The sequence below is a fragment of the Peromyscus californicus genome, unplaced genomic scaffold (assembly GCF_007827085.1).
Source record: "Peromyscus californicus insignis strain IS unplaced genomic scaffold, ASM782708v3 Scaffold_1__1_contigs__length_55948999, whole genome shotgun sequence".
Taxonomy (NCBI): domain Eukaryota; kingdom Metazoa; phylum Chordata; class Mammalia; order Rodentia; family Cricetidae; genus Peromyscus; species Peromyscus californicus.
In genome coordinates this window covers 46,917,248-46,943,775 of record NW_026294492.1, presented here as the reverse complement: position 1 = coordinate 46,943,775, position 26,528 = coordinate 46,917,248, and the positions used below count along the sequence as shown (strand labels likewise).

General features: G+C 40.2%; 2 protein-coding genes across 2 annotated transcripts in view; both read left to right on the top strand.

Moving 5' to 3' along the window:
• The window catches only part of LOC128115702 (zinc finger protein OZF-like), a 70,674-nt gene extending 51,558 nt beyond the window's left edge, over positions 1-19,116 (top strand). Inside the window, exon 7 of the transcript XR_008220277.1 lies at positions 19,007-19,116. The gene's annotated coding sequence lies outside the window, so the exon portion shown is untranslated. The remainder of the gene's footprint in view (positions 1-19,006) is intronic.
• On the top strand, positions 140-25,125 carry LOC128115697 (zinc finger protein 14-like). Its single transcript, XM_052746679.1, has 4 exons — positions 140-869; positions 19,007-19,133; positions 19,333-19,390; positions 22,425-25,125. Exons 1-4 carry the CDS (start codon positions 867-869, stop codon positions 24,475-24,477), a joined length of 2,241 nt encoding a protein of 746 aa, XP_052602639.1. The 5' UTR covers positions 140-866; the 3' UTR covers positions 24,478-25,125.
• The last annotated feature ends 1,403 nt before the right edge of the window (positions 25,126-26,528 follow it).

The window sequence follows — 26,528 nt, the reverse complement described above, 5'->3', positions numbered from 1 at the left end:
TGATTGGATGTAAGTAGGCCCAGTTCATTAGGGACACTGCCACCCCAGGGCAGATGGTCCTCCATGGTATAAAGTAGCAGGCTGAGCTATCTATGAGGAACAAGCCACTAATTAATATTTTCCATGTCTTCTGCTATCCTGAAGTTCCGTTTTCTCCTTTGAGGCAAGATATTGGAATGTATAGAGCAAAGTTAATGCATTATCTTTATGGAAAAGGCAGGTATACTGTGTATGTGAGGCAGTGAGTGAGTGCATCCCAAATCCCAGAGCATGTTTTCTTACAATGCAGTGAAATGCCAAAACGGAACAGGTTCATTCCAGAGAGTACGGATATGTTAGAGTTTTTGTTTTTAAATGTGTTGTTGTTGTTTATTTTGCTTCCTTGTTTGTTTGTTTTGGTTTTTCGAAACAGGGTTTCTTTGGGTACTATTATCTGCCCTGGAGCTAATTCTCTGGCCCAGACTAGCTTCCACCTAGTGATCACGATTAAAAATGCCTGCCACCATGCCGGGCTTCTTGGTTTCGTTTTGGGTCAGGGTGTCACCGTGTAGCCCTGAATGTCTTTCACTGAAGTTCGCCTTCTAGAGTGTGGGCAGTCAGGGGTTGCACCTGAACTTTCCTAAAATGTTTTGATATTTATCGCTGAGTCAGTAGAGTTCTCCAATCAGGGACCATAGTACTAAAAGGAATGAATTGGCCAATCGGGAGCACGGATAGTCGCAGCAAGCCGGGGAAGGGTGGGGGAAGTCTTTTTCACGCTTTGCTTAGTATGGCGGGATTCCTGTGAGGACCTGGTTTGGGAGACTTTGTGTTCTGCTGACTGCAGGCATCACTGGGTGGAAACCCAAACACATCAGAAGCCAGGAATGGTGAGTGTGCCTTGGGCTCTTGGAGAGGGTTTGGGACGCTAGCTCCTTTGGAGTTAAATGCGGCGCCAGCTCCTGAAGTTTCCCCTGTTGCTATGCAGTACAGTGGAAGGCGGAGTCTCGCACAGCAATGCCTATGCCCACGTGCGCTTAAAGTGGAGTCCGCCACACTTATGTCCTAGTAAAGTAGCTTCCCCACAATCCCCAGCCCTTTTGAGTTAGTCCTTGCCATGAATACAGACCTAACCTCACTGGCGGGTTGGAGATGGTCAGTCCAGACGGCTGTGCAGGGATTTGGGTGTTCCGCACAGTTTACCTTTTCCTCTTGAACTTCTGCTGGCGCTGATTTTGGTGTTTTTGTTTGTTTGTTTTTCTTTTCCCCATTATCACCGCGGATTTAATTTCTGTCTTCTTCTGTCCCCTCCTTCATCTGGTCTTCTTCATTCTCTTCATCTTCAACTCCTTTGTGAGAAGTTTCCCACAGAGCTGTGTCTCTACCCCTTAACACCTCATCCAGTATGGTTTTGCATTTTGTTTTCCTGTTGGTTTGTTTTTGCTTTAGTTGTTTTTTGTTGTTGTTGTTTGTTTGTTTTAGATTTATTCATTTTATTTCGTGTGTGTTTTGCCTCCATATGTTTCTGTGTGTCATGTGCTTGCTTGGTGGTGCCTTTGGATCCCATGGAACTGGAGTTGCAGATGGTTGTGAACCACTTTGTGAGTTCTGGGAACTGAACCCAGGTCTTCTGCAAGAGCAACGAATGCTCTTAACTACTGAGCATCTCTCTAGCCCCCTTGTTTTGCTTACTTTTACAAAATGATAATGTGTGAGAATTTTTTCTTGTTCTAACTGCAGCTGGCCAAAATTACCAGTCCGAAGAAAGAGAGAAATTTCAATTTGCTTAACATTTTGTTTGTAGTTATTTTTTATTATTCTTTAAAAAAAGGTTTCTTTTTTTAAAATGTATGAGTGCTTTATCTGCATGTACTTCTGTATGCAAGAGGACATCAGATCCTACTATAGATGGTTGTGAGTCACCATGTGGTTACTTGGAATTGAACTCAGGACCTCTGGAAGAGCAGCCAGTGCTCTTAACCACTGGGCCAGCCTCATTTTTTAAAGAATTCGTCTACAACATATCCTGATAATTGTTTCTCCTGGGTCTTCCCAGTTCCTTTCCCTTCCTCCCCCTTTCAGGTCACCCCCCTTTCTGCCTCTCTTTAGAGAAGAGCAAGCTTCAGTCATACAGCAACCAAACGTGATGAGATACAGCAACCAAACGTGATGAGATAAAGCAGAAAACACCACATCAAGGCTGTTCAAGGCATTCTCACAAGAGAAAAGGAGCCCCGAGAGCAGGCACAACAGTCAGAGACCCGCTAGTTCACACACTCAGGAGTCCCATGAAAGTACTAAATCAAAAGCTGTAATACATAGCCAGAGGACCGGGTCCAGATTCTGTGAGTTCATGTGAAGCTTGCTTAGTTGATTCAGAGGGTCTTGTTCTCCTGGTGCATTCCATCCCCTCTGGCTCTTCCACTCTTTCCACCGCCTCTACCTTGAGGTTCTCTGAGCACTGAGGGGAGGGATTTGATGGCGATCTCCCAATTAGACTTTCCAGGTAATATCTGGCTGTGGGTCTCTGCATCTGTTCCCATCTGCTGTAAGAGGAAGCTTCTCTGATGATGACTGAGTAAGTCACTGATCTATGAGTTTAGCAGATCATTAGCAGTCATTTTATGGATACTTTTCTTTTTTGACCAGTAGTATTTGCTTTTTACCCTAGGCTTCTGTGCTGTCTAGTCTCTGGTTCTTGATTACCCGAACAGTGTCTGGTGTGGGTTCTGTCTTGTGAAGTGGGCCTTACGTCAAATCAGACATCCATTGCTTACTCCCACAAGCTTTGTGCCACGATTGCCCTAGTGTATTTTGTAGTCAGGACAAATTGTAGGTCAAAGGGTTTGTGACTGGGTGTTTACATTTCTCTTTTGGTTGCCTGCAGAGTACCTCCCGTGCCTAGGACACTAGAATGTTGGGCTCCATGTAGGTACCAGCTCCATTTTTCCATGTTCAATGAGTTGTATGGGTATTGTTCTCAGCAATGGGGCCCCACTGTCAGATTGGGGAGAGCAACCCATTGTCTTAGCAATAGCCTGGGTTGTTTAGGGGGGTTGTCAATTGAATGCAACCTAGTTCCCCTAATGGAAGCCTCCTTTGGTGACAAAGAGATGGCCAGTTGAGACTCCTTATCCCTCATTATTAGGAGACCTCATTAGGCTAACTTTCATATATTTTAGGAAGTTTCCACTGAACTAGGTTTCCTATCATCCCACAAGTGCCCCTCTTTTCCTGCTGTCTCTTCCTGAATATTCCCCTTTAGCCCTGTCCATGCTCACCTTCCCCACCTGATCCTCTTGTTCCATTCCCTACCTGCCCCAGTCCACCTGTAAAATCTATTCTATTTCCCCTATTCTAAGGTCCCCCTACGACCCCGCCCCCATTACCTATCCTTTCTGGCTGTATGACTTTTAGCTTCGTTATCATTTACTTATCTGCTAATTACCACATATAAATTAATTCGTACCATATTTATCTTTCTGGTTCTTGCTTACCTCACTCAGGATGATTTTTTTCCCTCTAGTTCCATCCATTTTCCTGCAAATTTCATGATGTCTTTTTTTTAATAGATGAGTAATATCTCATTGTGTAACTATACCGCATTTTTTTTCTTTATTTTTCTGTTGAAGGACATCTAGGCTGTTTCCAGTTTCTGGCTATTATGAATAGAGCAACAATGAATAGGTTGAGCAGGGGTCCTTGTAGGATTGAGTGTCCTTTGGGTTTATGCCCAAGAGTGGTATAGTTGGATCTTGAGGTAGATCAAATCCCAACTTTCTATGGAACTGCCACATTGATTTCTATAGTGGCTTTACAAGTTTTCACTCCCTCCAGCAGTGGATGAGTGTTCCCCTTATTCCACATCCTTGCCAATCTGAGCTGCCACATACAACTTCCTGCATTGTTTTTGTTTTTGCTGCTATTATTATCTCTTGGTAATTACACTTATGTGAAAAGGCATTTTCTGAGTGACATTTATGTAGACTTTTTTTCAAAGATATTTAGCCATGTGTGTGTGTGTGTGTGTGTGTGTGTGTGTGTGTGTGTGTGTGTGTGTGTATGCTTTCCCATGCATACAATAAAGACTTGGGAGCCAGTACTGGTGTAAAAACTTGCTAGCTCAGAGATGCAGAGGAAGCAGCTGGGTGACCTTCCTCTGTCTGAAATAAAACTCCTCCACCTGTATGTCCCTCCCTTCTACTTCTTCTGCCTGTCTTTCTCCACCTTCCCGGCTTCCCCTCATACTATACTCTGTGGTTATTTTCAGTCAACTGGTTGCTTGCTCTACCTCTCAATCTATGGTTGATTTTATTTAATCTTGTTTACAGTATTGCAACAGAAAGCTCTTGGATTAAAGGTATGTGCTAAGGGCTGATCCACAGCTATGCTAAAAGCAGGTTCCTCCAGTAAACAATGTGATCTTGGGGTTCACAATGTGTTCAAATATTTCTGCAACATTGAACTCTAACATACTAAAACTGTTCACAGCAATGAAGCTATTTTTGCCAAGCTTTTCTGCAAGTCCAGCTTGGTTGTATTTGGCAGTTGTAGGCTTAAGTAGTTCCAAGTTCCAAGTTCTGTAAAATGTTCCGTCAGTTTCATTTCATTCAGTGATTTGAATGACCTGCACAGTTTGTCGTCTGAAGCTGATACTTGTGGGATGTTTCTCAGCTTAGTGTCATCACCACATCCAGGTGGGGTTGTCACTGCAGGCCCATCATCTTCCTCAGAGGTGTCCCATGTTTGCACAGAACCTGGCCGTAGAAGAGAGCTGGAGGTGGGGATGTCACTTTGCCAATTTACCCTTTTTCCTTGGACATTTTCTCTCTATGATCTGTCTTTGTTTTTCAGATGTCTCACTCATCCAGTGGTCTCTGGATTCCTTAATTGAATGCTTTCATTCTCCTGGAAAGACAAAAACAAAACCCTGCCCAACCCTAATTTTGGGGAGTTCCTTTCTTTGGCAGGTTATATTTTTGTTAAGGCAAAATGCCTTTTTGGCAACAGAAAATGTGTTATCTTTTAATTCAAAAAATTTTTTTGAAATTTTGAAACTAAATATACCTTTGTATGTGTCAATAAACATACCTATATTTCCCTTTATCCTTATATATATAAATTCAAGGTTTAAGTGTATTTATTTTTAGATCACAAAGGACAGTTATTTTGAATTTTGCCTGTCTTTCCAGTAGAGTTTTTTTTTTTTTAAATAATAATTTGTAAATATGGCATGTGGTTTTTCTAGGATGAAAACATGCCAATTAGGAGCTGTATCTGAATTTTGTCTCTGGGTGGTGGGATTAAAGGCATGCACCACCACAACCTTGTTCATTGTAACTAGAATTTAGAAAACAACTTATAGAGATCTACCTGTCTCTGCTGGGATTAAAGGGGTGGGCTACTACTACCTGCTCAAATATTTTATCTTAGATTCAAATCACTCCAGCTCTTGGAGATTTAGAAAACAAGCTTCAACTGTAGTATCCCTTTGAATTTACTTAAAACATTAAATCTCTTAACTGTGTTTAATATCAAACAACAAAAATGCCCTTATATAAGAAAAAACTCAGAAGCTTATGTCTAGGGTGGCGTGGGCCACATGGCAATCTATAGTTTAACATTCCATCATGGACTTAAGACACATGGTTCAAGAAATCTCTCCTGTTTGAATATAATCTTTATGACTCTCAATGGTATCCACAGCCTTTGTTCTCCTGTGGAAACAAAAGCAAAATCTCTTCCCTAATGTAACACTCATCCTGGTTTCCACTCTGAGGTCAACAGATCTTAAAAACATACAGGGAGATTTGATTCAGCAGTTTTTTTCTACTAGGCAGTGTCTCTTCACAGCTGTCATTCCTTTTTCATTAGCATTTAAAAAGCTTAAAGTTAATAAATCACCATGTCATCTGTCTCTTTATTACCTTTTTCTGTTTATTAAGCCTATCTTTTCAAGTATGATTAGATCTTTCTATAACTATTTGTCGTATTGGATTGTGTGGTATACCTGTAATATGGTTTATGTTATGATATGCAAAAACTTCCATTTTACTAGAGACATATGCTGAAGCATTGCCAGTCTTAATTTATACAGGTATCCACCTAATGGCTATAATTTCTAATAAATGTGTAATTACAGAATCAGCCTTTTCTGAACTTAAAGCAGTTACTCATTGAAAACTTGAATATGAATCTGTGGTATGGTGCACATACTTTAATTTTCTAAATTATGCAAAATAGAACACATCCATTTACTAAATTTCATTTCTTTGAGTACCCTTTGGGTTACTTCCTGCAGATAATGGAGTTTAATTATACAAGGAACAAGTAGAACATTTCCTTATAATTTTCTTGGCTTGTTGTCAAGTGGTGGAAAAATCTTTATTCAAACCTTTGATATTATCATGGTGCTTCTTATGAAATTTTGAGGCTTCTAGCACATTTCCTATTAGTAACCAATCAATTTCATCATTACCTCGTGCTAGAGGGCCTGGTAGACATATGGGATCTGGTATGTGCTATATACAATGGATGATTTCTATTTTTGATTACTTGCAATTGAATAAATAACAAAGTTAATTCTGTGTCATCTGGAATAAGTATAGTGGTTTCAATATGTAAAACAACTTTTTCTGCCTATTGAGAGTCAATAATTACATTAAGAGGTTCTGGCAAATCTAATAATACCATGAGAATACCATATGATTCTGATTTTTGAACTGAATCATAAGGGCTTTGAGCCATTTTACTTATTTTTTTCCGCACTTATAACCTGCGTTTCCTAATTTATGCAGGGGCTCCAGAAATTGATGTCCTTTTTATGATATGAGGGAGAATCCAGTCAGTTCTTTTATAAACTGGTCTCTTGCTTTTTGGATATTTGTTACTAATTTCTCCCAAAATATTACACAAGCTCTTTGCCAGTGTTCATTTTCCCCCCATAATGAAGCAATTTCAGCATTAGTAAAAGGTGCCACAATTTCTGCTGGGTCTAGTCCTGCTAATTGACAAAGTCTCATTTTTCTTTTCAGAATCAATTCAGAAAACTTTTCTACATCACTCTTTAATTTTTCACTCTGTGTGGTAAAAATATCTATTCTATTATCTTTTCTCTGCATAAGAATTCCTGTGGGAATTTGCTGGGCATGGTGGTACATGCCTTTAATCTCAGCACTTGGGAGGCAGAGGCAGGCAGATCTCTGTGAGTTGGAGGCCAGCCTGGGCTACAGAGTGAGTTCCAGGAGAGCCAGGGTTGTTACACAGAGAAACCCTGTCTTGAAACCGCCCCCCCTAAAAAAACCCCAAACTTTCCCCAAAAAACAAACAAACAACTTCCTGTGGGAGAATGAGTAGAAGATAGAATGACTAGGATACAATCCAGTTTTGATTCCAAGTGTTCCACATGCGCATCCTGTAATTTCTTTTCTACCAGAGTCAATTCTCTCTCAGTCTCAGCTGCTAATTTTTCTGAACTATTTAAGTCCTTATCACATTGTAAAGTTTTATATAAATTACTTAGTTCTTAGTTGGTAATCCAGTTGTGGGCTGTAGCCAGTTAATATTTCTCAGCAATTTTTGAAAATCATGAAGAGTTTGTAACTGATCTCCTGATTTGTACTTTCTGTGATTGAATTTTCTGTAAACCTATCTTATATCCTAGATAATTAATATGCACACTCACACAAAGTAAAAATGAGTAGTTTAATAACCTGGCATGTGTTTTCTCTGTGGAGGGGGTCACAAAACTAATGAGAAAGAGATGACTTATTTTTACAACATTCATTCTACTATTTCAAAATATATATTTTTGCCTGACTGGGTGTTATTGTAACTCACTGGATTTACACCTGGTAGTAACTGAGGACTTCTTTCTTAGCAGGTAGCATAGCAAATCTTCTACTTCAGGTTAATTGTTAGGGAGAAAAATTCTAGCTTAACTGCAGCTTGATTTCTCAATGTACTGTGTTCAAAGTATATGTTGTCTTCAGTGATAGCTTATTATCATGTAATTGTGATGGGCAACCATGAGTGTTGGCAATAGTCTGCATGTTGAAAGAGACCTTGTTTCCTCCCTGGCCAAAAAAATGCTAGGAGAGTGTCCCAAATTTGACACTCCATTCTCATTAGTAACCAATGGCACTTGGAGCAGCAATCCATGGAGAATATATCTACTGAAACATCTATATTTTAACTAAGGGTTCAAACTAGGTTTCTGTATGCATTTTAAAGACATTGTGATTTAATTACTGCACACACACACATATCCTATCTTTCAAATCTTACAACTGCCCTCTGTGCTTTATACCTTTTTACCCAGTTACCTTCTCTATCTATGTTTATATATAATATGTTCTAATATCCACTCTTCATCCCTCTAATAGCCACCATCTTTCTGGTCTTTCCCTGCACACATTGTTGAGTATACACATTAAAATGTGGTAGCTAGGATCTCCATACATGAGACAACATAAGCATTTTTCTTCCTGTGTCAGGTTCACTCACTCATGATATTTCCAAAACCGCTCTAATTACCCTCAAATGTAATAATTTCAGCGTTAATAGCCATGTAACAATATTCCACTGTGTATGCGTACCGCTTTCTCAGTATCTATGCATACTTTCTTTCATCCACCTGAGTTCTGCATATAATGAGGTTAGCATTACTGTACCTTTACATTTCACTAAGAACTGTTGAAGGCTGGATGATGTACTGATGCGCTTTTGTTATTATTCTATTGGGATGCATTAGAAAATATACAACATATTTGAGGTCTATCTGGGACAAATTCAAAACCCTGTTGGAGGGGTGATGACTGTACTGATCTGTACGTGTTCTGTAAGAATTTATAAATATAAATCAACTGGACATTGAGCTGAAGACAGTATACAATCATATAATACTTTATGATTTTTTTTTAATTTTTTGGTGTACACTACTGAGAACTTAAAAATAGCCCCAGACAAGGGAGTGGAACCCATTAGCCCTGTGACTTCTGTGGCTCTTCAAGATCTGGTTCTCAATATGTGTGTTGATATCACAGAACTTTCCTGTCACAAGGGTGGGAAAGTTTCAATTTTGCATTCAGTGTAGAAACTGGGTTATTATACATACAGACATCATCAGTGTGTGCTTTGGACAAACAGGTGATTTTAAGCACAGTAGGTTTTCAATTCACCCAAAGTCCTGATGATTTTCAGATGTGTTTCATCACCAGACACCAGTTGCAAGAGCTGTGTGTTGCTAGATCATTGCTGATTCTCACCATGGTGGCTTGTTAGAAGTGCATATATATGTATCTAGTCTTGAAATTTGATTTCTTCTATATGCCATCTCTTCTGACTTGGATATCTAATTTATTAATTTATTCTATCTCTTGAAAATTAATTTGTGGCCAGGATTTTTCTTGTACAGCTCTCAGTTTTTGGATGGCTAGATTCTTAAATATCTTCAATACCAATAGTAAATTTCATTTTGAAGATTTTTGCTTATTGGGTTGCTATTTAGATAAAGCTTGCCTAGAAGATAGATGCCCATTGCATCAGCCTCCAGAGTGCTCCCATAGCAGGAATGCCTATTCACAGTGATGTGGAAATGGTAATTTTCAGTATGTCTAAGAATGTTGTGTCTTGGTAAGTGGTTATATGAGGACACTACAGAAGTTACAAAGAATATTAGTATGGAGCTGGAAAGCTAGTTCAGAAGTTAAGAGCTCTTATGTTTTTGCAAGTGACTGAAGTGTATTTCCTATCACCCATGTTGGGTGGCTCACAGCCACTGTAACTCCACCTCCAGAGAATCACACACACACACACACACACACACACACACACACACACACACACACATATTTAAAAAGAATGACAGTAATTCCTGTGGCTTCTTAGTGATTAGAAAGTCCCACTGATCAAATTCTATGGATACCCTTTGTGTTGCATGGTCACGGTAGAAGGCAAGTGAACATGTGTGAGAGGAAACTATCGAGAGGTCTACACTGAGTAAACTGGAGGGATAATTCATTCCTTTCCTTTAGTATTGTGAGAGGTGGAGGAAGGGAATGAGTGTGAATGTAATTTTAGGCACGTGTCCCATACCATAAACATGAAGCTCACAGGACAACCTAAGTGATCACACAGAGCAGTCATATACCAGTCTCTATTAATGACAGTGTGGTGGAAATGAGTACTGAACTTGTTACCAGTGTCGTCTTTATGGTTGTAAAAGTAAATTGTTACAAACTCAGTTTGTATTGGAGAAATAGATGGACTTCAGGAAATAAATGTGTTTTGTGTCATAGTGTACTGGTGAATTTTTATTGCCAACTTGACACAATCTTACATCATCTTGGAAGAGGGAACTTAGGAATTGTATTGATCAGATGTACCTGTGGCTATGTCTGTGAGGGATTCTTTTAATTGATGGGGATGTGAAGTGCTAGTACAGAAGGTGCAGCATCATCCTTTTGCAGGTGGTCCTGGACTATGTAAGAAAGTTATCTACTTATGATCCAGTCAACAGGTTCTTCCACAGTTTCTGTTTATTGTCCTGCCAAGGCTTTTCTTAAGATTGGATTGTGACATGGGTGTGTAAGCCAAATTAACACTTTCTTCAACTGTGTTGCTTTTCGTAATGGCATTTAATCACAGCATCTGGAAGCCAACTAAAACACATAATAATTTCAGAAAACTCTACCACAGAGCATAATCTTCAAACATATCATGGAACTATTTTATAATTGATAAAATTCCAATGGTTTGAAGTTGATACAATTCAAAATGGTAGCTTTGGTATGAGAAGGTAGATATGTACAGCCTTCTTTCATTCCCCTTTCCTCTTGCATTTTGAGGAGAGGAGGATGTAGACTTGGATATTTTCTATCTTTACAGTGATATAATCAACGAATAAAGGTTGTATTTGCTCCTCTTCAGTCTTAGTTCTCTCCAATTACTTCTTACTTAATATTTTCTGTAAATTTGTTGACATGATCATATACTTTTGGTCTTGTTTATTAAGGGAAGGGATTATATGAATGTAATTCCAAGCACAGAGGCGAGGAAAACATGCAGATTAATCCCTCTGTTGGGATCCTGATCTTCCGAAATTCATTTTTCTGGCATAAACTGTGACCAAGATGTGGTCTTGTGACTGAGGAAAACTGTATGCATGATAGAAGTCAAGTCTAGTAGGATGTCCTTTATGGGTTTCACTGGCCATGGCATCTCTCTCTTAAGTATAGACTTTAAAGTCATCACCAAATAACAACTGTCTAGTGATATAAATGTTTAAAAGGAACTACACATCACTGCTAAATAGTAATCATTCTGAGTATATTAGATTTGAGGTTATTTTTAAATCATTTTATGATGATGTTCCCATACAACAGATACAAAGAATGGAATACTAGACCTCCAGTTGGTAAGTCGTGTCTATCAAGAAATTTGTCCATTTCTTTTAGATTTTCCAATTTTATAGAGTACAGGTTTTTAAAATATGACCCAATGATTCTTTGAATTTTTCCAGTGTCTGTTGTTTCATCATCCTTTTCCTTTCAGATTTTGTTAATTTGAATATTCTCTCTCTGCCTTTTATTTAATTTGAATAAGCATTTTCAATTTCATTGGTTTTCTTGAAGAACCAACTCTTTGTTTCATTGATTCTTTGTATTGTTCTCTTTGTTTCTATTTTATTGATTTTAGCCCCCAGTTTTATGATTTTCTGGCATCTGCTCCCTCCTCTTGGGTGTGTTTGTTTCTTTTTGTTCTAGGACTTTCAGGTGTGCTGTTAAATCCTAGTGTGAGATCTTTCCCAATTTTTTATGTAGGCACTTAGTGCTATGAACCGCTTTCATAGTATGCCATAAGTTTGGTTATGCTGCACATTCATTTTCACTGAATTCTAGGTTGTCTTTAATTTCTTTCTTGACCCAGTGGTAATTCAATGGAGAGTTGTTCAGTTTTCATGAGTTTGTAGGCTTTTCTTAGTTTGTGTTGTTCTTGAACTCTAACTTTAATCCATGTTGATTTGATAAGTTACAGGGGGTTATTCTAATTTTTTTGTATGTGTTGAGAGTTACTTTGTGAGTGAGTATATGGTCAGTTTTGGAGAAGGTTCCATGAGGTGCTAAGAAGAAGTTGTATTCTGTATATCTTTTTTTTTTTTTTTTTTTTTTTTTTTTGGTTTTTCGAGACAGGGTTTCTCTGTGTAGCTTTGCTCCTTTCCTGGAACTCGCTTTGGAGACCAGGCTGGCCTCGAACTCACAGAGATCCGCCTGGCTCTGCCTCCCGAGTGCTGGGATTAAAGGCGTGCGCCACCACCGCCCGGCGTATTCTGTATATCTTTAGTGTGGTGAACTCCATTGCTTTGGTGTAGTTCTCAGCAGTAGATGAGTGGGTGAGTGACTGGACTGCCACCAGCCCCTGGATTCTGTTCTCCCAAGACTCACTTTGCTGTCCAACCCCTCCTACCTCAATTTCTTCCCTGTGGACAGCCCTTTCCCACAACTCTGGCAAACTCCATGGGCCCAGGAACAGTCCACACCAGAAGAAGAGGTGAGTGACCTGCCTCCCTGTTGAGCTGCTGCACTTACCAGACCCTGATCCCCAGGGCACATCCCATTGCTCTCCCCGCCCTCCCTCCCCATGGTGATATTTGTAATCTAAGAAATAAAGCTTGCGTGAAGATCAGAGGACAGAGCCAGCCACAGAGGTCAGGCAGTGGTAGCACACACCTTTAATCCCAGCACTTGAGATCTCATGCCTTTGCTACCTGTATTTGGGAAAGTTAATCCCAGCACTAGGAAGGCTGAGACAGGAAGTGATATGGCTGGGCGGAGAAAGGCATATAAAGTGGAAGGAGACTGGAACTGAGGTCTTTTGACTGAGGACTCAGAGGCATTCAATCAGGATTTGTGGAGTTGGGGAGGTGGCAAGTGACTGTGCATTTACCCCAGTATCTGGCTCTGGGTTTTTATTACAAGAACATTTCGGATTTGTGCAACACCCCCCTTGCCCATAGCCCCAGCAGCTTTACCAGAGGCCAAGCTGGTCCTAGGGACGCCAAGTAAGACACTGACCATTGCTGGCTAACACTCCTTAAAGCCTGCCCAACAACTCCAGGCCGCACCCCCTCCCCTGGGTTCCATAGTCTTGCCTACAACTTCAGAAGAAGACTCAGGCTTTATTGGAGGCCAGGCTGGATGTTGAGACCCAAGGTAAGACACCTTCCACCACCTTCTAACACTCAGGTAAAGCCTGCCCAACATCCCCCAACAGCACCTCCTCCCCTGGACTCCACATGATGAGGTTCTGAATCCTTAGTACTCCTGGCATGTATGTCTATTTTACCTATCCATTGAGTAATTGTGTCCCCTTGTTGGTGTGTTTTAATTCAATTGGCAGAAACTGGATACACTGAAACACAGAGTGTGAGAAAATCATGAGCTTTTCCCCCCGACCATCCCTAGTCTTTGAGCTTTCCTATCAAGTCCTATGTGTGGTTCCTGTGCTTCAACCTTCCTGGGGTTGGCTTCTACCCGGAAGCTCTGTTTTTTTCTTTTGGGACATGAGTTTGGAAACTTAAGGCACTGCTTTATGGAAAAGGGCAGTAGTGGGTATGCCGCCAGTAAGTCAGTGAGTACACCCCAGATCCCAGAGCATGCTGGCTTACAGTGCACTGAAATCCCAAAATGGAATAGATTTATCCCAGAATGCAATAATAATATGTTAGGGTGTTTATTCTTTTTCTCGATTTGTTTATTTTGCTTTTGTTATTTTTTGCTTGCTTAGTTCTTTTTTTTCTTTTCTTTGTTTTGGTTTTTCTAGCTACAGTTTCTTTAGATATTATTGGGTGCCTTTGAACTACTTCTCTGGACCGTGCTGGCCTTCAATTTAGTGATCTTTCTGCTTCTGTCTCAGGACTGCAGGGATTAAAAATGCCTGCCACCATTTCGTGCTTCTGTGTTTGGTTTTGAGTCAGAGTTTCACCGTGTAGCACTGACTGGCTTTGAATTCGCAGAAGTTTGCCTTCCTCACAAGTGCTGACATTGTGGGCTTCCACTTGAACTTTCCGAAAATGTTTTGATACTTTTGGGCTGAGTGAGTACAGTTCGCCAATCAGGGACAACATTACTAAAAGGAAGGAACTGTCCAGTAAGGAGCACGGCTAGTCAGTGTGCTCCCCTTTCCCAGGCCTTTTAAAATCTTTGCTTAGCAGAGGATGTTCTTGGGACGACCTGTTTTGGGCGATCGTGTGTTCTGCAGAGTGCAGTTCTCTTTGGGAGGAAACCTAGACACATCGGAAGCACAGAACGGTGAGTGAGCCTTGGGCTGCTGAACAGTAGTTTCAGACTCTCGCTGCTTTGGAGCTCTGTGGGGCCACCAAGTCTGCCCTGGTGCTGTACAGTCCAGTGGAAGGTGGTCTGGCCCAGCAATGCCTAGGCCCACCTGTGCTTGAAGTGTGCACCCTACAGGCAGCCTTGACCCCGAGTCCCCAACTTCTCTGTTGCAGCGAAGCTGCTGCTTTGCAGTCCACAACATCCTTGGGTGCGTCCTTGCCGTGAGCTTGTGCTGCACAGACCATCCGTGCTGGTGGGTTGGTGATGCTGAATCCAGACTGTGATGTGAGGGAGAGGCGGTGTTATGTGTAGTTTTCCTTCTCTTGTACTTCTCTTTGAGCTGATTTAGTTTTTGTTTTTTTAACGGTAATCACCTTTGATTTCCTTTCTCTCTCCTCCCTCCCCCACCTGCTTTCCCTAACTAAGAATTCTTCCCAGTGCCCCCTTAGTGTTAGGGGTTTTCTCACAGAACTATGGCTTTACCCTTTAACACCTCATCCAGTATGGGTTTTTGCATGTTTATTTAAAAACAAAAACAAAACAACTATATGCAAAAATTTTTTCTTGTCCCTCCAACCCCCGCAGTGGTCAAAATTACCAGTTGGGAGAAAGAGAAAAAATTCAATTTACTTCATATTTTATTTCCTTGGAGTGATCATTTTTGAGTTTAAAATTGGAATTTTGAAAGCTATGTTCAACTTTACTGAAAGTGAAAAGGGCTGGCGGATTTTGAAAAGATCTCTATGAAACTGAAATCATATTTCTGTTGCTGTTGCTTGTTTTGCTGTAGGCTGCTTTAAACAGAAGGGATTGGGAGTGTGAATTTGTAACCAGTAAATTTCCAGGATTCTAGTCCTTGCAAAAACAAAAACAAAAAAAGAACCCCAAAATATTAACAATTTATCTCTTTGTTTTTGCCTTCAGATAGTTGGTTTTGTAGGTAGTGTAATTGCTGACCATTGGGAATGCTTAGGAAAGTTGATAAGAGAGAAAGACAAGTTTGCTTTCTACCTGCTGGAGATAGGTTATTTGAAATTTGCCTTGATTGTGCAGTACATTGATAATATATTTATTACTCTTGTATGTGTCATTGCTTTGATTTTCATTTTAATTTATAATTAATATTTAATTTAGCATTGTTTGTTTTGCTGTTTTGTCTTTGGTGGCAGAGTTTCTCTGTAGCCCTGGAACTCCCTGTGTTTACCATACTAGCCTTGGACTCAGAGAACACCCTCCTTTGCCTTATGCATTCTGGAGTAAAGGCTTGCACCAACACCCCTGACTTTTTTTTTTCTTTTTCCTTTTCTTTTGAGTCAGGGTCACTTGTGTGCCTCTAGGTAGGCCTGTAAATCACTCTGTAACTGAGCATAATCAGGAGCCTTGCTATTCCAACCTCCTCCTCTCTTCCTTTCCAGTGCTTGTTTTATCCTTTCAATTCCTAGTGTTTTGACCACTCTACTTACATATTCTGGTGACTTCAAAGAAAATGGCCCCCAAAGGGAATGGCACTATTAGGAGGTGTGGCGTTTTTGCAGTATGTGTGGCTTTGTTAGAGGAAATCTTTCATTGTGGGTGTAGGCTTTTAGGTCTCCTTTGCTCAAGCTATGCTCAGTGTGGTACACAGTTCATTTCCTGTTGCCTACAGATCAAGATGTAGAACTCTCAGCTCTGTGAACATTTCTTTCAGCATTTTTGTCTTTGAAGCTCCATCAGAATGATTCTTTAAGCTCAGCTTTCAGTGTGCTCTAGCTTTGGTCCTTTCTAAAGAAAAATCTCTTGCCAATTCCTCCCAAAACAAATTCTAAATGGAACAGAGAACCTGGTCCGATCTACTTATACCAATGTCCCCACTTTTTCTTTTCTATTTCTTGTATTAGGCTTTTCATCTGGCTGTCATAAATGTCACTGAGAAAAGTGACGTAAAGCAGAAAGAATTTATTTTATTTCACAATTGAAGGGTACAGTCCATAAAATGTAGCACTTTGAAGTGGCTGGTCAGATCCCACACAATCAGGAATTGAGTGACGTATAGTTGTCTGTGTCTCAGCTCCCTCCTTCCACTGATGTAATGCCTCCATCGTTTATAAAATGCTGCCTCTCAGGTAGGTGTGTGCGTTATTTTGAATGTGACTGACCCCCATAGGATCGTATGTTTGAAAGCTTGGTCCACAGTTAACTGTTTGAAAAATATTAGGAGTTGTGGTCTTATTGTAGGAGGTGTTCCAATGGGGGTGGTATTTGAGGTTTTAAAAGGCCATGGCAGACACCATGTACATCTTTTTGCCTGGTGCCTTTGGATCAGGAATAAAATATCCATTTACTGTTCCAGCTTCATGCATGTGTGCTTCCTGCCATGATTCTCACTGACCAATCCTCTAAAAGTATAGGCAAGCCCGATTTAATGTTTTCTTTTCTAATAGTTGCTTTATCCTGGTATCTCTTCACAGCAGTAGAGCAGTAACTGACTGTGCATCTTCCTTTCTTCTAATAAGAACTCAAAGGAGCAGACCACAATATTCTTATGTAGATAATTATCGGGGACTAAGGCGGTCCAGCCCCTCGATAGTCCCCTCCCAGGGTCCAGGAAGAATCTACAACCAGCTGATAATTAATCTTTGATGAGGAGAAATGAATCTATGTACACAAAACTCCTTTGTCCATATACTTTATTATTCTGTGTCAGTTACAAGCTTATATTCTGCTCTCATGTTTAGGTCTTTTCTTGCCTGATTTCTCTCTACACTTGTCCGCGGTCCCCTCTGGGTTCTATCTTAATTCCATCATCTTGTTCTGCCCTTTCTAGGTTCTCATCCATCTTGTTCCTTCCCATATCATCTTTTCTCGCATCTCTTTCTCTCTCCTCATCTCGTTCTTCCTCATCTTGTTGTTCCCCATCTGGCTCATCCTCATCTTCCATCTCATTCCTCTAGTCCTCTCTTCTAGCCCTTCAATCTAGTTCTTCCCCATCTCAGTCTGTTCCTCTCAAGTTCTTACCCGTCTAGTTCTTCCATTCTCTTTTCTCTTCTCCGACCCCTCATGCCCTGGAAGTCCTGGTGTAGTTGGAGTTTTCCTGCCTGGCCCACAGTCAGGACAAATCTCTGTCACCCGCCAGTCCCACACCCACTCAGACCCAACCAAGTAAACACAGAAACTTATATTGGTTACAAACTGTATGGCCGTGGCAGGCTTCTTGCTAACTGTTCTTACAGCTTAAATTAATCCATTTCCATTAATCTATACCTTGCCACATGGCTCGTGGCTTACCGGCATCTTCACATGCTGTTTCTCATCGTGGCGGCTGGCAGTGTCTCTCTGACTCAGCCTTCCACTTCCCAGCTTTATTCTCCTCCTTGTCCCACCTACACTTCCTGCCTAGCCAATGGCCAATCAGTGTTTTATTTATTAACTAATTAGCAACACATTTGCCATACAGAACATTCCACAGCATCCTGGTATATAAAGCCAGGCTTCCAGGGTCAAATGGAAGGGTGATAAGAACCACATAGGGAGGCAATAACCGTTAATTATCATTTGCAACCCCAAAGGGAAGTGACCAATGGGGAAATGAATTAACTAAAGGCTGAATTCAGGTAATATCTATGAAGAGGGCTCTTATGTGCTCAACTATAATCTTAAACATGATTGGTAGAAAATGTTAAGAATCTATAAGTTGCTAGGTCAATGGGAGAAAGTAAAACTGTCTTCTTTTTTCCTGTGGCTCCTATCTGTCCAAGCTATCTGCCATTTTTCTGCAGGGTGGGGGAAAGTGTGCTCAGTCGCTAGGCAACCTGTGTACAGCTGGATGCCTCTGGTGATAGTTAAAGGGAGATCTGGAACTGGAGGTAAGGTTTGGGAAAGGAGGAAGTAACGCTTAATTGGCACATCCGCCAGGCCTTCTCAAACAGGTAGCCTGGATGGTTAAGTCTGTTCTTAGAGAATACAGAGGTATCTCTGATAAAGTACTCTCCTCCATCTGGGGATGGACCTGGCCGGATGTTGCTAATGATGATAATTACAGGGAGGCTTGAACTGGGGTTCTGGCTGAGCATAGCTGTCAGTACAGGAGGTTATCTAAATATTCCTAGAAGTGGTTAGGTAAGGAGTTAGCGGTCTATAAAGTTAGCAAGGCTGTAAGAAAGGGGGGTCTGAGCTGAATTGTGTAAAGCTATTACTTAATGTCCACCTGACCTAGGTGGTGTCTCCTTGTGGAATTTACCTTAAATCAGGAGACTTGCATGTGGACTGTTATTACTGCTAGTCCTTGAAAGTGGCCAAGGGAGATATCTGATTCCAGAGAAAGCCTTCCCTGAGGCTGTTCTCCAAATACCTGGAATGTGTATGTCTGGAGAGTGATCAGTCCACACTGTTAGCCCTTCTTAGGGAAAAGTCAATTGGGAAAACTATGAAGGCACACATGATTTTCATAACAGAAGACAGCTGATATATAACAAGCCAAGTAACACCAAAAACTCCTTGGGATTTGGCTTCCTCTGGAGGAATTCCCTGATTCCTCCAGGTAGTGACTTTGCCATAACCAGCTGAGTTCTTATGATATATTCCTGCGGCCTGCAGCAGATAATACCTTTATCTACATAATCACATCGAGGTGTCTTCAGAAACATCCGCCTTAGATGATTAAGTTTCCTTCTGCCTGGGTGTTAAAAGTAACCAATCCATTATGTGCACTGTTTTAGGAGCCAGTGACCTTTGAGGATGTGACTGTGAAGTTCACCTCAGGCGAGTGGGCTTTGTTGGATTCCAGTCAAAAGAAGCTCTACAGAGATGTGATGAAAGAGACATTTTTGAACCTGACTTTCATAGGTAAAAACAAGCATGCTCCTGTTGCATATTCACTCAGAGAACAACTATTTCCTGCTTTTGTGTGTAGTGGTGTGATTTGAATAACTGAATGGAACATGTGGTGACTTTAGTGTGCATGCCCATCTCATAAGAGCTAGATAGTAATAATTTTTTAAAAATCTTGAATATGTCATAATGAATTCTTTGGGTTTATTTCTAGAGAAAACACTAGAAGAAAATATTGAAGAGGACTACAAAGATCTCTGCAGAAATCTGGGGTAATTTATGTTCAATAGAAAGGAATTTTCATCAAACAATTGGGAGTGGTAGGACAACTGAGGTCCTACATATATAATCCAAATATATCTAAATGCAAATTGATTTCACACAGATTCCTATAATGGAGCATTGAATTATATCATTTAATACTTGAGTATCTCATCTGTGCAATCTATAAATATCACCAACATGTGATGCCTCATCAAGTTCTGAAAGAGCTTTTCCAGTGGTTTATGAAGCAAAAACTTCCTTTCATATCCAAAAGTATTTACTATCTTTCTATATATTCTTTTGAGACTTGGAACATAAGTGCTGTGTTTTGTTTGCTTTCTTTTGCTGTGACCAAAACCAACTCTGGGGTGGAGCTCATTTTTATTTACTCTTCCTTGTCACAGTCCCATCATAAAGGGAAGCCAGAGCAGGAACTTAAGCCTGGCAGGAACCTAGAGGCAGGAACTGAAGCAGAGGTGATAGAGAAATGCTGTTTACTGGTGTGCTCTTCACCCCTTTCTCAGCTACCTGCCTGATTCAACCCTGGCCCACATCTCTAGGGGAACACCACTCACAGTGGGCTGGGCCACTCCTTATCAATAATTCATTAAGAAAATATCCCCACATACTTGCCTAAAAGTCAGTCTGATAGAGCTGTTTTCCAGTTGAAGTTCCCTCTTCTCAGAAGTGCTTTCTATCTTGTGTCAAGTTGTGAAATGCGAACCAGCACAACTGATCATGTGACACACAAATACATGACTAATAATCTCTATTCTTTCATGGAATGTTTGTCCCTAAATACTCTTGATATCACAATATAAAGTAGAATATGACATTTGAAGTCTCCCAGTGTTAAAAAGACTCTAACAGTTTAACTGGCTAGTCACTTTAAAATACCTGGATCTCTTTAAAATCTCAAAAGGTGAGAAACTCTACTGTGAGCTCCTGAAAAATTATTAGTAAGTTTGTGCTTCTATTTTCAAAGTAAGAAGAACCTGGGCTTACTTCTAGTCAGATCAATGCAAAACCAAAATTCTATAGTGTCAGTCATCCGCCAGATCCATATCCCATATTTGGAATTGGTTCACAATCTCCTGATGTCCTGAGTGTTTTGCATGATCCACCCTTTTGGTTCTGCCATGCACTTGTCTTATGGTTTCAGACTGACTTCATTGCACAGCTGCTCAGTCCTTGGCAATCTTCCCTTGGTACTGGCCTTTCTAATACACCAGAAGCTCCCCACATTAAACCTTCACCAATGGCTTCCTGGCCACTCTTCAGGGACTCCAACCCTATGACATGGTGCCATACATCAGCTTCTCCCAAAGCTCTTCTATCCTGGTGTTTCCACTTTGTCCAAATCAGCACCTTCAGTAATGGCCTCTCCTGGCCTTTGTTAGTGTTAGACCTCAGTTTCTTTCCAAAACCCCTTCAATCCAGCAGGTCTCAGGATGCAAAAACCAGTGCCGCCTGGAAATTGCTCATAAACTATTATAATCTCAGCCAGCTTGAGATCTGGACTACATGTCTGTGTGCTGCAGCCATCTTCATGTGCAGCTTGGCACCCTGTGGACTCCAAGTCTGTGTGCTGACTGAAATCCCCAAAGATTTTTCTTAAATGATGCTGTTTTCTTGTTAATACCAGGTCATTCTTCAAGCCCAGGTGATAGGGAATCACAGATTCTTAATTTAAAACATTATAAAAACTGCCCCATTAGAGTATTTGATGTGCCCTCTATCATCTCTGAATCTATACAAGCCAGACTTCCATCTTTTTCATTGTTCTTAGTATCCCTATCCTCTAAGCCCCTGCAAATGCTCATTAACCTCTGAACTACATTCACTGATTTTTTTCCAGCCCAGTGTTCCAGACATTCTCATAGTCCTTTGTACAGTGGTAAGCTCAGCTCTGTCAGAAAAATACCCCATGAACCTGGGACTCAACTTGTATTTTAGAGTGCTTTTTGTTCTTGTGATAAACACAATGACTAATGTCATCTTTGGGGTTAATGGGACTTATTTTGGTTTACACTTCCACATTACAGTCCAGCAAGGGAAAACAGGATAGGAATTTAAAGTAGGTAGGAATCTGTAAGCCAGAACTGAATTGGAGACCATGGAGAAATGCTGCTCACTAGCTTGCTCCTCGCGGATTATTAAGGTATCTTTCCTACATAGCTCAAGCCTTCCTTCCTAGGGACACACCACACAACATGGTGTAAGCCCTCTCTCATCAATCAAGAATGAACAAATGCTCCCATAGACTTGATTATAGGCCCATCTAATGAAGTCATTTTCTCAATTGAGGTTCCCTATTCTTAGATGACCCTGGCTTGGGTCTAGTTAATAATAAACTAACCAACACAGGTAGAGTATATAGAATGCCAAAATGCCATAGTGTTATACAACTCTAAGTCATTATTATGATTGCTTCACAATGCCAGGACCTTTGCCTGAATGTTCACTCCTTTTATGTCCATTGATTATTTAAGTATATGTATGTGTGCTTGTGTATATGACCTGTGCAAAAAAAGATTTGTGGAGGTCAGAAAATGACAACAGATCCTTCAGATCAAGAGTATCAAGAACTTGTCAGCCCTCCACATGTCAGCTGGTAAACAAACTGCAGTTAGCTGGAAGAGCAAGTGTTGTTCTTAACCTCTGAGCCTTTAGTTCCTTTGTAATTCTTTTTTTTTTAAAGACAAGGTTTCTCTCTGTAGCTTTTGGAGCTTGTCCTGGAACTGACTTTGTAGACCAGGCTGGCCTCGAACTCACAGAGATCCACCTGCCTCTGCCTCCTGAGTGCTGGGATTAAAGGTGTGCCTCCTCCCCCCAGCTTCCTTTGTAGTTCTTATAGAAGTAAAGTCAACACTATACTTATTTACAGGAGAGGGTCTTTACATGCGGTCTATATACTGTCTTTAACATTGGAGGCATTTTTTTCTTGCCTGTGGAATAGTATAGTTGTAGTGAATCAGACGATCTGGCCTTCAATATTTCCCTCGTTTACAGTAATGGTCTTCTCTCTTTTTTTTTTTGCAGAACTCAGGTGGTTGAGAAAGACTGTGGATATGAGTGTGATAGTCAGTGTGATGAAATCCAGGAACCAATTTCAGAAAATAAAGACATGCCTTCTGCAATAAGAATTTGTGAAAGCCAAGCAAATGTAAGAAACATCATTGGTCATTCATCCTCACATGTATGTCCAAGAGACCAAACTAGAGTGAAACAGCCTGAATATATGAAAGCTGTGGCAAAGGCTTTCAAACATGAGAAACATTGGAAAGATATCATTCATTCTGAGTCACTTCAGGTACTTGAAACTTCTACAGAGAAATCCCATAAAAACCAACAATGTAATGAAGCCTGTAGGAGTCTCACTTCTGATAAACGTCAAGAGAGAACTCAAACCAAAGATAAGTTCCGTGTGGGAGTCTTAAAGAGATACAAATATGGCCAGAAAGATAAAGGGATCCATACAGGAGTGAAACCATTTGTGTGTAAGCATTGCAAAGAAGCTTTCACTGATTCCAGTGACCTCATCAACCACCACAAAAGTCATACTGGAAACAAAAATTACATTTGTAAGCTCTGTGGGAAAACATTTAAATATGCTTCATGTTTTGAGAAACATAAAGTAAGTCATAGAGGAGAGAAGCTTTATGCATGTAAGTATTGTGGAAAAGGCTTTACCCGCGCCTATGGTCGTAACATTCATGAAAGTATTCACACCGGAGAGAAGCTTTATACCTGTAAGCATTGTGGAAAAAACTTCACTAGTCCCTCTTATTTTAAAATTCACGAAAGAATTCACACTGGAGAAAAACCTTACACATGTAAATATTGTGATAAACCCTTTGCCATTTTGAGTTCTCGTAATGCTCATGAAAGAGTTCACACTGCTGGGAAGGCTTATGTATGTAAGCATTGTGGAAAAGCCTTCACCAGTTCTAATTGGCGAAATGTTCATGAAAAGGGTCACACCGGAGAGAAGCCTTATGCATGTAAGTATTGTGGAAAAACCTTCTTTGGATCTAGTTCTCGTAACTGTCATGAAAGAATTCACACTGGGGAGAAATCCTTTGTTTGTAAAACATGTGGGAAAATGTTCCTTCTCTCTCATCATCTTACCAGCCATGAGAGAATTCACACAGGAGAAAAACCGTATGCATGTAAGCTTTGTGGAAAAACCTTTACCAGTTCCAGGTGGCGTAAGACTCATGAAAGAAGTCACAATTTAAAGAAGCCTCATTTTACATGTAAGCATTGTAGAAAGGCTTTCACCAGTTCAAAGCTCTGTGCTACTCATGAAAGAACTCACACTAGAAAGAAGCTTTATGCATGTAAGCTTTGTGGGAAAACCTTCACCAGGTCCACTCACCGTAACGCTCATGAGAGAACTCACACTGGAGAGAAGCCTTATACATGTAAGCATTGTGGAAAAGCCTTCCCTACTTCTTATACTTGTAACATTCATGAAAGATCTCACACTGGAGAGAAGCCTTATGCCTGTAAGCAATGTGGGAAAACTTTCACTAGTTCCACTTGCCGTAACATTCATGAAAGAACTCACACTAGAAAGAAGCTTTATGCTTGCAAGCATTGTGGGAAAACCTTCACCAGGTCCACTTACCGTAACACTCATGAAAGAACTCACACTGGAGAGATGCCTTATAGGTGTAAGCATTGTGGAAAAGCCTTTCCTAGTTCTCATAATCGTAACATTCATGAAAGATCTCACACTGGAGAAAAGCCTTATGCCTGCAAACAATGTGGGAAAACCTTCACCAGGTCTACTTACCGTAACATTCATGAAAGAATTCACAGTGGAGAGAAGCTTCATGCATGTAAGCATTGTGGGAAAACCTTTGTCACTTCCACTACCTGTAAAATTCATGAAAGATCTCACACTGGAGAGAAGCCATATGCATGTAAGCATTGTGGCAAGACATTTACCATTTTGAGTTCGCTTAATACTCACAAAAGAAGTCACACTGGAGAGAAGCCTTATGCATGCAAGCATTGTGGAAAATTCTTTACCCGCTCCAGTTATCGTAATATTCATGAAAGAAGTCATACTGGAGAGAAGCCTTAAGCATGTAAGCATTGTGGAAATACCTTTGTCAATTTCAGTTGGTGTAATACTTCTGAAGGAAGACTGGAGAGAAAGCCTTTATGTGTGGGGAAACTCTTCAGTCTGATGATCTTACATTCATGAAAGAATTCATACTGGAGAGAAGCTTTATGCATGCAAGCATTGTGGAAAAACCTTCAGCTGTACTTGTCATAAGAATCATGAAAGCTGTCACACTAGAAAATAGTATATAATTAATACATTGGGGCAAAGCCTTCACAAATTCCACTTGCCATAGGAGTCATGAAAATATTCACACTGGAGAAAAACCATGGGAAAATGTTTCTTTGCTCTCATTTTATCAAGCACAAAAGATCTCACAGTGGGGAGGAACATTATTAATGTCACCATTATGAGAGGCCTTTAATGCTTCCAGTTTCTGTAGCATACATGGAGCAGCTTACACTGGGGAGAAGCCTTGTGCATGTAATCATCTTACAAAAGCTTTCATCAGTTCCATTTGCTGCAACATTCATAAAGAATTCACCCTGGAGTGAAACTGTACACGTGTAAGCATGTGGAAAAGCCTTTAGCAGTAAGTTTCTACTGTAGTCATGAAACAGTTTCACAGTGGTGAAAAACTTTGTAATAAATGTGGGAAATAATTCATAGAGTTTAGAAGCCTCTTCCTTGTGATGAGTGTGTGCCTTCATTTCTGTGTTTCATATCCTTTCACAAACCTATGCAGTATCGGAGTGAAAAGGAGTACACTGGGTAGAACTTGTTCCAGTATTAACTCTGTGACACTGAGTTGGTCAAATTGCTTCTATTGTGAAACATGAAAGAAGAATGTGGTTGGACCATGAGATGCATCAACTAGGAATAGTTCTTTCCAGAAAAGCTGATTATCTTAGTTACCTCCTTGGGTCATATGTGGTGGAAGTAGAGAACCAATTATGAAAGCTGTGTTTTGACAATTGCATGCACATTTCCAAATGGGGAGAGAGAGAGAGAGAGAGAGAGAGAGAGACTAACAAATACAATGTTTTAAATGTGGAAAGAAACAGATTGTGAGACCCTTTAAAACCAATTTTAACTCAATATTTTAGTATATATAGGAGGAAAGCCACTTGCAGTGTATGTAATAATATGAGGTTTTATATATATATATATATATATATATATATATATATATATATATATATATATATATATATACCCCTAGGCTTTGAATACAAGTGTAGTAGTGGTCCGAGTGAGAATGGGCCCTGTAGGCTCATAAATTTTGATACTTTGTTCTCAATTCATGGAACTCTTTGAGCATGATTAGGAGGTATGGTGTGTTGCAGAATATCTTTTACTGTAGGAAAGTTTTGAAGTTTCAAAAGAAACTGAAACTCCCAGTGTTTTCTCCCTGCCTCCTGACTATGGATTAAGATGTGAGCTCACAGCTGTTCCTGCCACCATGCCTTTGCTATGCCATTGTGGACACTAACCCTCTGTAACTGCAAGGCCAATGTAACATTTCCTTTTAAAATCACATTAATATTTGATTGGTCACAGGTATAGAAAAGAAGTTCTGACATCCAACTTGGAGCTTTAACAAAAACCAAATTCAGTCAAAAGAAATTATTGTAAAATTATGAAATGACTTTGTTTCCTTTTAAATGATATAAAATTTTTGTAACTTTTTTATATAGTTAAATCTTACATCAGAAATACTTTGTGGAAGTTAGTCCAGAATATTTTAGAAATAAACAGCTTGAAAGAAGCACAGTCAAATTCTGAGCATTTTTATTATTGGCCCATTCCTACACAGGAGTTTTACATTTCATTATGCCTTTATTAGGAAGGTAAGATGTGGCTTTTCTGATTACTCTAGGTTATATTTTCACATCTGAAGACATGGAGCTAGGAATTGCAGATGAGAAATGATAAATGACATTTATCTTTGGGTCTGACTTACCAGTTGGTGAAACTGCTGAGAAGGATAAGATGATATGGCCTGGTTGGAGAGGGTGTGGCACTGGGATGACTTTGAGGTTTCCATGCACTTACTGTTTTAAATTAGC